A 14,625-nucleotide genomic window follows, 5' to 3' on the forward strand; every position below is an offset into this window, starting at 1 on the left:
ACAGTACCTTCTTCAATTACCCAAATAACACAAGATCAGAATGTAACCGAAGGTGACAATTTAACTTTGACATGTAATGCATCTGGAATGCCTCAACCAAACGTGTCTTGGATTAAGCCTGGTGGTCAGCATCAGTATGGACACATGTTGGAGTTTACAAACATTAACAGGAGTCAAGCTGGTGAATACAAATGTGAAGCCAGTAACGAGTGTGGTAATGCAACAGAGACGGCAACTATTAATGTGCAGTGTAAGTACATGTGAAAGTCATCCATGGTTACATCTTGTTTCTTTTTTGCTCTCTGTCACAGCATACCAATTTGCTTCTCCATCACTTTATTGATGGAGAGACTTGTTTATTTGTAGCTTCAGCATCAGCCAAGGAAAGAGGATGACTCCTTGGACACTTCATGATACGTAACTTGCAAAGGCCAATGAAATTGAAATATAAATTGTGTCTGTTGTCCTTAGACAAAGCAGAGAATGTCCAGTTAATGAATTCTGCCATGAATGACAAAGCATGTACGGGAAAAGTCATCAGTTTTACTTGCTCAGCTGATGCTAATCCAAGAGTGACGTCATACCAGTTGTTTGAGAACGAAAAGGCCATTTTAAACACAAGTGCCTCGGGGACGTGGAGTAAGACTTTGGGAAGTGAAGGAGTGTTCATCTACAAATGTGTGGCTAACAACTCTCTAGGATCAGATTACAGCATGGATGTTCCTTTCACTGTTAATGGTAAGCAAATTAGTCGCTAACGCTTTTTAGGAGTCTACCATTAAGCAACATAATTTTTGCATACGTGTGTGATCTTAATTATCTTGATGTTTGTCAGGGGTTATTAAGTTGACGAGAATTACATGCACTGTACATTGTATTTTGGGAGTGAAATGGTGCTTGTGTTAAAGTGTACAAGCTGGTCATTAATTACTTTTAAAATCCTTCCACATTTTCACTTTTCTTTTACAGTACCTTCTTCAATTACCCAAATAACACAAGATCAGAATGTAACCGAAGGTGACAATTTAACTTTGACATGTAATGCATCTGGAATGCCTCAACCAAACGTGTCTTGGATTAAGCCTGGTGGTCAGCATCAGTATGGACACATGTTGGAGTTTACAAACATTAACAGGAGTCAAGCTGGTGAATACAAATGTGAAGCCAGTAACGAGTGTGGTAATGCAACAGAGACGGCAACTATTAATGTGCAGTGTAAGTACATGTGAAAGTCATCCATGGTTACATCTTGTTTCTTTTTTGCTCTCTGTCACAGCATACCAATTTGCTTCTCCATCACTTTATTGATGGAGAGACTTGTTTATTCGTAGCTTCAGCATCAGCCAAGGAAAGAGGATGACTCCTTGGACACTTCATGATACGTAACTTGCAAAGGCCAATGAAATTGTAATATAAATTGTCTCTTTTGTCCTTAGACAAAGCAGAGAATGTCCAGTTAATGAATTCTGCCATGAATGACAAAGCATGTATGGGAAAAGTCATCAGTTTTACTTGTTCAGCTGATGCTAATCCAAGAGTGACGTCATACCAGTTGTTTGAGAACGAAAAGGCCATTTTAAACACAAGTGCCTCGGGGACGTGGAGTAAGACTTTGGGAAGTGAAGGAGTGTTCATCTACAAATGTGTGGCTAACAACTCTCTAGGATCAGAATACAGCATGAATGTTCCTTTCACTGTAAATGGTAAGCAAATTAGTCGCTAACGCTTTTTAGGAGTCTACCATCAAGCAACATAATTTTTGTATACGTGCGTGATCTTAATTATCTTGATGATTGTCAGGGGTTATTAAGTTGACGAGAATTACACGCACTGTACATTGCATTTTTGAAGTGAAATGGTGCTTGTGTTAAAGTGTACAAGCTGGTCATTAATTAATTTTAAAATCCTTCCACATTTTCACTTTTATTTTACAGTACCTTCTTCAATTACCCAAATAACACAAGATCAGAATGTAACCGAAGGTGATAATTTAACTTTGACATGTAATGCATCTGGAATGCCTCAACCAAGTGTGTCTTGGATTAAGCCTGGTGGTCAGCGTCACAATGGACACATGTTGGAGTTTACAAACATTAACAGGAGTCAAGCTGGTGAATACAAATGTGAAGCCAGTAATGAGTGTGGCAATGGAACAGAGACTGCAATCATTCATGTGCTGTGTGAGTTTGGATGGTTTATTGCTTTTACTGTCGTTACTTTGAACTTGAGATCTTAATTGGTGTACTTTAACAGTACCGCTTCGGAAATCTGACAGCATTTTATCTGAATTTGTATCAGAAATAAAACGCTTTAATATCTTATGACTTTTTGATGATTTGTTCCTTTTAAAGATACACCAAGAATAACAAACATTTCTGATGAGCAGATCGTGAATAATGGTGACGTGGTGAGTTTGTTTTGTATAACGGAAGGTAATCCAGCACCAAAGATAACTTGGACAAAAGTTGCTGATAACAGTCAAGTGAACTTTCCTTTGACCATCCGTGATAGTCAGGATGAAGGAATGTACAGATGTACAGCTGAGAATGGTGTTGGAAGCCCTGTAACTAAGTTTGTCAACATGACAGTACATTGTAAGTGGTGTAGTTTATGGCAGTTATGATTGTCTTTTGTTTAATCTCAAGCTTTTACATAATGTTGGCCTTCAATAGGTATTGGTTCAGACTGATACCTTAGTTTTGACATAAAGAAATTTTCAATTGAGTGTCGATTTTGGTTTTACGTAACTCAGCTCACTGATTGGTCCAGCAAACTCGCGCCATTCTCTCAACCAATCAGATGCAAAGCTAAAATCAACCGCAACTTTGTCTTTGTTTTCCCGCACCTCAAGAAGTCTGCTTGTTTTCAATTCGTGTTCTCATTGGCTAATGATAATGTTAACCGTATTGGCCGCTGTGATTATATTTGTTTTGGTTTTTCGACTCACGATTAAAAACTGCTCCTGAGTAACAAAATCACCAAATCCTTTTTTGCTTCTTTTGAGACTCATTTAGCTTCCTTATGTTATAATTTAACAAACTTTTGCTGTTAAATTATAATTATACATGCATGTCTTTTGGTAGTGTTCTGGGCCCAGTAGTATAAAGGTCAGATAACGAAATTCAACGGATAAATCGCTATCCAGCGGATAAGTGATAGCAAAACGTGTCACACTATCCACCGGACAGAGATCCAGTGGATAGCGTTGTCTAACCTTCGAAAAACCAGTGCCCGGTAAGTGTCACAGATACATGCATGTGTTGGTACGTTTGTGTTGTGAAATTGCGGACAACAGTCAAGTCACTACTTATCCAGAGTACAATTAAAAATCCAAAGGAAATTCAACGGGTAAACTCTAACTTGTACAGTGCAGGTACAGTTATGAACTAATTCAAAGAGGTTTAGGTATATGATTCTATGCTAAACTCCCTTCTTAACCAGAGGACTACTAACTTTGAATCTTTGTAATGTGCCTTATAGTTCCAGCTGCAATTGTGGCCATGGGTAATCACACTGTTGTTAAGAATGGAACTATTGAACTTTATTGTTATGCGTCTGGAATGCCACCTGCTACTGTGTTATGGACTCATGTAAAATCAGGCAAAACGTGGAACCAGAAAAAATGGACAGTTAGCGATATCCAAGTGGAGGAACTTGGAGAATATAGGTGTAATGCCAGCAACAAATATGGAGGAGATATCAAAAGTACATTTATCTTATATGAAGGTGGGTGAGTCAAGTTGATATGGGAAATGCTTCGCTTACAGAATGTAAAGAAGTTGTTTGCTGGTATTGCTGGGTTACTAGTAAATACATATTTGCTATGAAATTACTTGGAACCTGTTTGGCCCAAATCAGGCATGGGGATTACCGGTCTCTGAGTCCAACATATTTTCGATATGGTCACAGCTCTAATAACTCAAAATTATTTGATCCATAATGTAGACATTCCGGAGAAATATGAAGGTTCTTCCAAAACTCTGTCAAAATTTTAAAATTAAATTACAACTCTAAACTGCTTCTTAAACTTAAAATAGTTTATTTATGTCAATTTAGAGTTTTGTTTTGTTTTGATTTTTTCTTCTTGAATAAATTTAGCATCTGTACTTGCCCTATGATATTTGTTGTCTCCAAAGAGCTTCAGCATATTTAGAACATGGAAATGTAATTTTTCGTGATTTTTAACTCTCATTCTTTACAGGTGGTTTTTGTGAGAAACGATGTATTGATGGGAAATCGTGTCTTAAGTTTGGAGCCACATACGTTTGTATCTGTCCTAAAGGGAAAACAGGAGAAAAGTGTGAGAAAACAGGTTGGAACAACTTTTAAATTTGTTGCAGAGAAAAAGCCACTCCTGTTGCATTTGATTCATTTTGCTATCTTTCCAACCTTAAATTAAGTGCTTGTACAGTTTAACCATACTCTTCTTCTACTGATATCTTCGTTTTACACGCGGTTGTGCCTATGTATTTAATGATACCCCGCATGAAGATCATCGTTTTAGAAAATTTTGTATACCTGATATATATGCTACATTTACATAGACAGATAGACTGATTATTCAGACTTGATGCTGATCTCTAATGAATCAGTCTTTAACACTCCAAAGCACAGACTTAAACTTAGCTCAACACATACTTTGAAAATTGATGTTGGTCCCTATTGAATCAGCCTTTAACCTTCCAGAGGATACACTTACATTTAGCCATACGCATATTCAAATTTTGTACATTTGTTTTTTGTTTTTTTTTTTGCGACTACATGCCCAGTGGAAACCCAATTGCCTTTCTTCTTGCATTTAGCCAGGTAGTGGTGTTTCCGCAACGTGGATAAGTTCGTTTGATTTGTCTGCTGTGCAAAGCTTTGAGATGAACTGAAGGTCTTCGATGTTTTATCCCCTTTTGAGGTGTTATTTTTTATTTTGCTTTTTGTAATGTTCATGTTTCTCTTGTTCCTAACAGATACACCTAAGAAAGACTTTGTTGTGGGACTTAAACTCAAGGGAGAGTTCAAACAAGCATATGAAGACTTGGAAAATCCAGAGACAAAAACGCTTGTCAAAAAGATTGAAAAAAATGTGAGTGCTTTGGTAAAAATAATTATGATTAACTTGAAGATAGTATTGTAATATTTTAAGGACAGAAATAATTATTTTGGAATACAGCCCATTGCATATCATGATTTAAAATAATTTAGTAAGGTGTACATATGCACCAGACTACTGCAAGGCCCTATCCGATTTCTACACGGACACCTTCTCACTCAGAATTAGGGGAAGTGTGGTGCTTTTCAATTAGAAATTAATGTTTCTTTTATTGGGATAAAAAATTTATTTCGTACGAAGGGCTTCGCTTTTAATGTCTTTTTAAAACAGCAGATCGGGGCATAAATTTCTCCTTGTCAGTACATAGAAAGTAAAGAAAATAGAATTGAAAGTTTTTTGTTTTTGTCTTTTCCAGATGATGAAAGAATTCAATGGCACTGGTCTCGCTAGCGTTAAGGTGATCAAACTGAGGTAATACGTTTCCAAACTTTGTGTGCGTTAAATCAGAAACTCTATGGTTAATTTTGTTCATTGTGCAGTGTTTGCAATTTTGATGCATATGAAGCTCTGAGGGCACAAGCCAATCATTATTTTAACGTCAAGAGATTATAGACTAAGCGAACTATAATCTCTTGCTTAACGTACATGTCGTACAGGGGAGTACGTGTGATGCTGGAGGATTTTATCGCTGGTATCATTTATAGATCACTTAGAACGTCCTTCTCAAAGCTGCATTATAATTTGCGAGTAATATGTCGCAACTCAATGAATAGAACAGGGTTTGTTAAGAAATGCAGCGAGTCATATGTGTACTTTAGACACCCAAGACAATGAGCTGTTCTGGAGAACAAACCTTAAATAATCTCCAGTTTGTGAACCAGATCCTCCTAGTGATTTTTATGGTTTTAAGATTAAATTAAATTTCAAATTCACGAGGAATTTTTTTAAAAGACAAGGTAATGACATGACTCATGCCATCATCAGTTTATTGTGTTGCCTCTTTTGACTTTTATTTAGACGTTACTTAAACAGTATGCTATCAGTTTAAATCGGTAGTTCAATTGGTACCGTTACAATAGTTGACACTCGTCTGCGCAAATGTAACACTTGGAAAGTTAACCTTTTTTCCCTTTCCTTTTTTTTTTTTGGGAAGTGAATTGAAGTTATCATGCATCTGAGTATTCAGCATAGGTTTCAAGCGGCTCATGTGCAATGACTCCTGTAATTTTATGCAATGAGTTGTTTGGGCTGCGTCTAGAATCTTAAAGCTCTCAGCTGAACATTTTGACTTAGAGCTAGGAAGACACAACTGCTTTACGATTAAAATGAAATATCGAAATTTGGGTATTGAAAGGATGGGAGGCAAGATTGGAAGGAGTAGAGCTAGAATATTTATCGAGGAAGTGCAGGTTTAAATTGCAGCGCCTAAAGCCCCTCGGCACATCACTATTTATTTGTCTTTTCATCTAAAAGTGTTTGATTTCTTGCTTACCTCTCAGGCAAGGAAGTATCATTGCTGACTTGGAACTAAAATTTAACAATTCTGTCGGAGAAAGTAATGTAAATGCATTGCTGACACAGGCAGCGAATAAAGGAAAAATTGGCGATATGGAAGTTGAAGAGTTTAGCGTTGGAAATAATTTCCCAGGTTAGTTCTCTTGTCTTCGTCAATTGTTGCTGTTTTGCAGATCACGGCATTTTGCTTAGTTAATCTCCATTATTCGACAAGCCAGATTTTGGGAGACACAAATGATGACTTTGTACTTTGAAAGCTAACTTTTTGAGGTGTTTTGAACAAAGTCAGAGTTTAACATTTCCTTGCGCTGGCTTAACCGCATTTGTAATTACTAGGTCCGGGATTTCTTTTCCCTTGGCACCCGTAATGATGAGTGAAAATGTGCCAGGGTGGCTTAGAATTTAAAACTGAATAAAATGAGGCTTTTTTTTTATGTTTCAGGGCCAACTACAACTTCACAACCACCCGAGGACTGTGGAACCTTCTTTGAGGGAGAAGATTGTAAAAAAGGTAGGGATTAAATTTTTTTTTATCTTAAAATTAACCTATTGTGTGAAAATATAACGTTAGTAATAATGTTTTGTAGATTTTAGTGAAAGGGGAGATGGCCATGATCTTGGCGCGAAATCACGAAAGACAAGATTGGCATGTAAATTGTCAACCACTATTTTAATGATATAGCGTACTGATTGACCAATCAGAGGGCATGTATTTCATTAATCACGTTGGTGATTTCACTCAAAAAGACATTCTCACCGATTGTATAACAAGTTCAAATGATTGCAAGCTTCTAACGTTTTCCAAACTTTTTTGTGTTTTCCAAAATAGTACATTTTTGGATAAATCAATGATTTTTCTCTGCATGTTTTGCTAATCTCAAAAAATTAATAGTCAAATTTTGCAGACAAAATTTAAAATGAATTCAAAATTTATGTTTCCCTCTGCAAGATTTAACATGTCCGTAAGAAAGTATGTGTTAATGGTCAACTATGATAAGATGTAAAGGTAATCTATGTAATCTGCAAAGAGTCAGTCACTGGATGTTGCAGAAATTCTGCGTCCACTCATACACTGGATATCGCAGAAATTCTGCAACCACTCATACACTGGGTGTAGCAGAAATTCTGCAACCATTCAGACACTGAACGTCGCTGAAATTCTTCAACTATTCATACACTGGGTGTGGCAGAAATTCTGCAACCATTCATACACTGGATGTTGCAGAAATTCTCAAACACTTGTACACTGGGTGTCGCAGAAGTTCTGCGACACAATTTCAGTCCAGTTCAGAACAATTTTAAAAGATTTGTATATGTCACAAATAGAGCACAAATATATCATTTAAATCTTGCATGAACTTGGAAAAGATCACAAGGGAAATTAATGCTCAACTATCTAATGAAAGCCTTAGACCCTACACTATCCAGGGGAAAAATGCTAAATTGACATAATCACAGATTTTAATTAATATCTCTACCAGTGTTTACGAGAGGGAATTATGCTACATGTGTATCACAATTAATCAATTTGCTGGACCCTTTGGAGTATCACCTCCTGAGAGGAAACTTAAGGTATGAACAAAATGTTTATACATGACTCGTGATTATACATGGCTCGTGATTAAGACGAAAGTTAAATATCACGCGTGAATTTTACTGAAAGATGTTACGTTATGTCACGTTATTCGTGAATTTATGAAACTGTGTAAGGGGAGATTTGATATCCTGAAGTATACTTGAAACCTCAAGATTTCAATAAACCTTGCACACAAGATGAGAAGTTAGAAAATTTCCCTTTTTATCCGTGACGCGTGAACTGATTTTTCGAAAATTCGCCTGCAATACCTTACCGGTCTTCTTTCAGCTCAAATTATTTCCAACGAATTCCAGGGGTGCGTTCCAATTTTGCTTCAGTAAACTCATGGCAAATGCTATTTTGGAAAACACAAAATATTTTGGAAAACGTTTAATATGATACACACTCTGATTTCTGTACCTTGCGCTCACTGCGATGACATCGTGATAAAATTAGTGATCAGGTACCCTAGATGGTGTAGTGATAAGACAGAGCTTGCCTGTGGCCAGGGTTTGATTCTCGGAAAGTCTTGGTAGTTCCCATTCAGCAAACGGGTTTTATTGTGTTTGCTGTGTTCACATTCAGCATCGAGGTATATAAAAAGTGTAATTCGAACAACTACAATTTCGGGAAATTGAAGACAATAGAACTGTTTTTTTAGCCAGTAGCCTCATTATTAATCCATAAGTTTCAATTTTAATCAAAGTTTCGAGCCCGTTTTGTTAACGCGACTATCGAGAAACCGGAACCAAGTGTCATTTTTTTGTTAAAAGTTTCGTTCTGGCGAGGATACTTCTCCTCGTTCTCCTTCCTCCAATCCCCACGTCAAACTCCAATTTGACCTAGAAACAGGGAATGGGAAGGGCTCCCATGCTCATATCCACTCGGAACTTAATTGAATTTGATCATCAATTTATCAATTTTCTTGTAAGATTTACTGGAGTTTATTACGTCCATTTTGAAATCACTGGTGGTCCTGGTCGGCGCGATTTATTTACGCATCGCACTATTGTTTGCTCTAAATCGCATCTTTTCCTAGTCAATGAGAAAGCTTTTCTAAAACGCAACGACCAATTAGATTTCATGGCTTGTTTAAAGTAATCAATCAAATCGCAACAAAATAAAAAAAGGCAACATTGAATCATTTACAAACCAATCATTTAAAGTAACCAATCAAATCGCAACAAAATGAAAGGCAACATTAAATCATTTACAAACCAGCTCTGTACCGGATCAGTAGAATATTGGTTACATTTTGCGCTTCATAAACGGATGTAATAGAGCTGCAATTGAACTCCGTGTTGTGCAATCTTAGTTTTGATTTCAAATGACGGGTATGATTTCAGACCAAATTGCACTCCATTCATTTAAATTACAATTATAAACTGTGCTTGGCCATATAACTCCATGCTATTTATTCATGATCTTTTCCAGCGAAGCCTGGTTTGATTGTACTCTGCGTGATTGGAGGTGTGGCAGTTTTGGCAATCATCGTAGCAATAATAGCTTACGGTTTGCACAAGAAAAAATCAAACGTTGCATCCTTTTCAAATGGTAAGCCTATCATAATTCTTTTTTTTTTCTAACGGTGATTTTTTTATTTATTTACTTTTTATTTTTATTATCACTTCCTTTTAGTTCTGGCCTTATTGTTGATGATGTTTCTCTCTCTCTCTCTTTTTTTTTTTTTTGAGGGGGGGAGGGGGTAGAGGAAAAGTTATACTTTTTTATTCCCTGGAGAAATGATTCGGTACCGGCAATCTGTTTGAGATGTGGAACAAAATACCAGAAATCGGACAAACGTGAGTGTTCCTAAGGGGAAATTAGTTCTAATAATCTAACTGGGATAGAAACAGCTGGTAAAAATGGGTAACACATTGTTTTCTTTTCTGATTCGTTTGGGTTGTTCCACGATGCCGAAACTGTAATAATGGATGCCACAGAATTTTGAAAAATAATAATTTTAAGAAAAGATGAGGGGAGAGCAAAAAAAGAAACAGATCAATTCTGTTCTGGAAGTAGAAATGACTTTTTGTTTTTGACTCGTAGTTAACTATGCACCAAGGGCCGATCCAGACGGGTGAGACATTTGTTTTGGAAAATGATTTATAATGTATAGTTGCCGCAATGTTAGTTAAATACGCAGTAATGGTAAAAACTGAAATCGTCGTGCTCTTTTGTGATGTAAGCCTGCTAAAGCAAAGCAAGCGCTCTTTTAGGCCGTAAGCAAGATCACAGGCTGCGATATATTTTAGGAGGAGTTTGATCGAAGGTTCCTCTTCATATACGTACATACAAACAAACAAGTCAACACCCCCCCCCCTTCCCCCCTCAAAAAAAAAAAAGAAAAGAAAAAACAAGATTGAGCGACGAGTTTAACGTAATAATCGTTTTAACGTAAGATTGAAGACCACCTTGGGTTAATTATCTCTATTTTTGGTCTTGTTTTTCTACCAACTTTCCTGTTCTTGACATTTTGGATTGAACTAAAATGTTAGGGAATTAGGGACTTTATTGTTGTGAGAAAGGAATGCTACAATTAAAAGAACAACGTAAACTTACAGGTACATGGTAACTTGTGATAGGGACAGTCACCTTCGATATGGCTCCGGCCTTGGCTTTCTGTGAGATTCTTTGTCTATTTCGTAGCTTTTCTTGATATGAATTGTGAAAGTCAAATACGAATGAATCTTCTATATAGTCAATTTCCATAAATCTTCTATCCTAAGTCAGTAACATACGTGGACTTTTGAAGAAAACAATTAATTTCACAAGTTTATATATATATATCAACTTGCCTCTTTTTGGTATGATAGCACTGCTGGTTCAGCAGAGAGGACTCTTCAAGGGAACAATTATGGAAATGTGAATTCAGGATACGAGTATGACAAAACGAATGGCCAGGACCACTCCACTGAAATGGTAACATTCAAGGGGACAAATCCAGCGCAGACTCCTGGGATTGCAATCAATGACTCCAGTATGACAAAGGTAAGGCGAGCTCAAAGTCATGTAGGTTCTACTTTTGTTCCACTATGTACGGCACTAGTTACTTCAATCTCATATTCGTGAAAAAGTTAATCATAGTGGATCCTTTTTCAGTTTATTTTAGTTTTTTTTTTGTGACTGTGTGTGTTCTCCCACCTTGAACAACAATTATTTTAAGACTCATATTTAAAATGCCGTAACTTTGCGGTGACCTACTTATGCCCACGTCTGGTACACCACTCCGGGATGTCATAAAGCCTCTACTGCACGCTTTTCACTCCGAAACTCGTGTTTCATTCGTATTCAACTAAAATCTTAATTTGCAGTTCATTTTGCAACAAACGCATAAATTGAGCCATGAAATGATAACGCATTAACTTACATCCAGTGCTAGTCTAGTGTCAAAACCAGCCTGGAAAAGTTGTCGTGTCCGGAAAATTTAAGCAATCAATAATCAATGAATGAATCAACGTTGTGCAACCGCATATTACAATCCTCGTGAATGCCTTTTGATGTTAACTAAACTTCACGCTGACTTTGAAAACTTAAAATGGCTACTGATAGTAGCCATCTTTAGATAATAAGATATGCCATAAGATATGCCCAAGACTAACGCTTCTGTGGTCAGGATCGCCTATTCCCAATCAAGTAAGAAACTTTTTACTGAATTGAACCCAGTCTTCGCATCCAAGCAATAATCAGCTGGATACCAAGGCACAATAATGGCTTATTGGAATTAAGAGGATGACAATCACCGAAGCAGTCCAAAATTTGTGACTCAAAGCCCCTAAGCACACATTTCTGAAGATAAAATGCCAGATTGGAGCTCAGTTCTTTCTATTCCAAAAGCTGGAGGACCTGTTCTTTTCGTAATGCACAACACAGAAAGAAGACGAGTTTCAGAGCCAGCACATAGGGAGCAATTCATCTTGTGTTCACAATGCCACTCGACAAGATTCAAGATTTGTTATCCACTCATGATATAACTTCCGTCACTACTTAAAGAAAATTGTTGAACAAGAATGAAGATAACATGTAACAGCTCTAACTTAAGTTTTGAACTATTAGATGAGCAATAGTTTTTAAAAATTCGATTAAAGTTATGAAAATAAATTTTTTTAGTACTAAAGGTCAAAAATCTAAATTCAGAAAAGTGCACTGCCTATTTACTAAAAAATGCTGAATATTACATTTTAAGTACTATTGTCGGATTCAGATTTTATTCAAGGCCTACGTGAAATAAACTGTTGTTTCTTTCAGTTTCATAAGCAACTGTTGTTGGGCGTTGTTATTTCTTCTTACACATTGTATTTTCCTTGCAGTGAGCAAGAAAGACGAAGCCAGTTCCGGCTTGGCGGATAAGCAGTTAAATCTAAATAAACCGATCTTTAGAGTAATATTCGTACACCTCAGAAACAATTTTTAGAATTTAAAAATGTTCTTAAGTGGTTTAGCACGTTTGCATAATTTTTACTTTTTGCAGAAATGAAATGCATTTTGTAACTTAAGTTAAGTCATCAGTAACGTTATTTCGATGCAATAATATAGATAAATGTTAGATAAGAAGGCACATTGTTTGTTAAAAGCGAGCAGTACTTGCCTTGAGTATGAATAACGTAAAACTAATGATTAGAAATAAAAGGAAAAGAAAAAAAGGACGTGTTTGTAGAAGTAGCGAGATAGAGTCGGGTCCTAGATGGACAAACTGAACAATTAGGCTATAAACCGCAACTAAATCTACCGAAGTAGTATCCATATACGAGGCATCGTCTTAGAAACCTTTCTTGAGCATACTGAGATATTTTCGTAACCTGTAAGTATTTTTCTAGGTTTAAAATCTAAGGGCTTCTGTCGTAGTTTCGTTTCGCTCCTTGTGTTCTTTTTTTCCAAGTAAACATCAAATTACATCTTTTCGCCAAATTTTAGAACACGAAAATAATTCAAGATAAGTGTTTGTAGATAACCACTCAACTGTGCGGTGTGTGGTGAAGTTTGAGTTTTAACGAGCAAGCTCCTGTATGTTGCATTCCACTTCATTCATAACTTTAGTTCTCGCAAATCATTGTCTTTTTCATGTCTTAAACTTGATGTTTTATCTAGTGATGATATAAGTGTTTTAAATCTTGTGGGTCGAATAAAATCTTACACGGTTAATTTTCATTGGCAGTCCAGGCCACTAAAATTGTGGTCGTAAAAATTTTGAGATAAAAGTAGCTTGAACTGATGGTATAATGTCAAAGGAATAATGCCACAACAAGATAAGGTCTAGTTTTAACGATAGCAATACAGAAATAGCTGATTGCATTTTAATAGGATATTTATAGCATTTATTTAATGAGTGTCCTAGGTATTATTTATTCAACTAGTCGCTAGGTGGTAATCATAATTTAGAAGGGAACACGACATAATTTTTTTTCATGTACGTAACAGTTAGATTATGAAAGCTCTCCATTTCTATAGCGTGATAGTTGATGAAGGAGAGGTCCAAATCCATTATCGTGCATAGTAAACGATATTGTTTTGGTATCAATGTACCTGTGGTTCAAACCTTAATAACAAGTTAAGCTTATGTTTTCATTGTAATTTGTTTGCATTCGCGCACCAAAAGGCTTCGAACTGTACTCACTATCTGTATATCATTGAACAGATAGCGAGTATTGTAACCGATCAGATTGCAACATTTGCGATGAAACAGCAATAGATTTATACTAAAATGTTCAAAGTCGTAACCCTTTTTTAGCTGTATAGTATTTGTGCATCGGCACGATAACATTTGTGTTAGTTAAAACATAATCATAATTATGATCATATAATTATATTATCCATTTTTAGCAGTTTTCTCGGTGAATGATTTTTAATCCTAAGAGGAAATTATTAAGAAACTTACTGGTCGACGATTAAACATCTTTACAGCGTGGTGTGTTATCAAAAAATATATCAGAACTATAGTTAATTCGTCAAACATCGAAGTAAGTATATTTAGCTGATTTTGTATCATTAAACTTGAGATTCGTCAATTAATTAAAGCAGTTTAAATGCATCTTTTTATGTTTATTTGTTGAGGGTTTTGGCATAGATGCTGTACCTTTTAAATGTGACCTGTGGGTCTGTAATTGTTGTTAAGCTCAGCACTGGCCATTGACTTCGTTTTTTTTAGTTATTATTTTACATGCCTGTGTTCTTCGCAGAGCGTGAGTTAACCCTTTGACCCTAAGAGTGACAACCATATAATTTCTCTTCGAAATATCACCTTTAACCACACAATAGAACACGAGAGGAAAGGAAAAGGAAGTGATTGGTTAAAAAATTCTCCTTTTCAGCATCATAGGTAATGTATAGAGCACAGCATAGAGACTATGCCTACTGATGTTCGAGTATAAACGGTAACGAGTGAGGGGTTTTGAAAATATGTTCAACTTTAAGGAGGTGACATTTTGATAAAATAGAGTCTTTCATCAATCTTTTTGTTGCCTGTTTCAGATTTCACAGGCTCCGCATCTTG

General features: G+C 36.2%; 1 protein-coding gene across 2 annotated transcripts in view; it reads left to right on the forward strand.

Moving 5' to 3' along the window:
• Positions 1 to 14,163, forward strand: part of LOC131768906 (hemicentin-2-like) — a 35,819-nt gene extending 21,656 nt beyond the window's left edge. For both annotated transcript variants that reach the window (XM_066169119.1, XM_066169120.1), the window contains 16 exons: positions 5 to 250; positions 472 to 738; positions 970 to 1,215; positions 1,437 to 1,703; positions 1,935 to 2,180; positions 2,352 to 2,594; positions 3,481 to 3,726; positions 4,202 to 4,312; positions 4,962 to 5,077; positions 5,460 to 5,515; positions 6,544 to 6,692; positions 7,002 to 7,070; positions 9,570 to 9,689; positions 10,185 to 10,215; positions 10,952 to 11,126; positions 12,446 to 14,163. In XM_066169119.1, the coding sequence (XP_066025216.1) occupies positions 5 to 250; positions 472 to 738; positions 970 to 1,215; positions 1,437 to 1,703; positions 1,935 to 2,180; positions 2,352 to 2,594; positions 3,481 to 3,726; positions 4,202 to 4,312; positions 4,962 to 5,077; positions 5,460 to 5,515; positions 6,544 to 6,692; positions 7,002 to 7,070; positions 9,570 to 9,689; positions 10,185 to 10,215; positions 10,952 to 11,126; positions 12,446 to 12,448 (2,591 nt within the window). In that variant the 3' untranslated portion in view covers positions 12,449 to 14,163. The remainder of the gene's footprint in view (positions 1 to 4; positions 251 to 471; positions 739 to 969; positions 1,216 to 1,436; positions 1,704 to 1,934; positions 2,181 to 2,351; positions 2,595 to 3,480; positions 3,727 to 4,201; positions 4,313 to 4,961; positions 5,078 to 5,459; positions 5,516 to 6,543; positions 6,693 to 7,001; positions 7,071 to 9,569; positions 9,690 to 10,184; positions 10,216 to 10,951; positions 11,127 to 12,445) is intronic.
• The last annotated feature ends 462 nt before the right edge of the window (positions 14,164 to 14,625 follow it).

Source organism: Pocillopora verrucosa, chromosome 6 (assembly GCF_036669915.1).
Source record: "Pocillopora verrucosa isolate sample1 chromosome 6, ASM3666991v2, whole genome shotgun sequence".
Taxonomy (NCBI): Eukaryota; Metazoa; Cnidaria; class Anthozoa; order Scleractinia; family Pocilloporidae; genus Pocillopora; species Pocillopora verrucosa.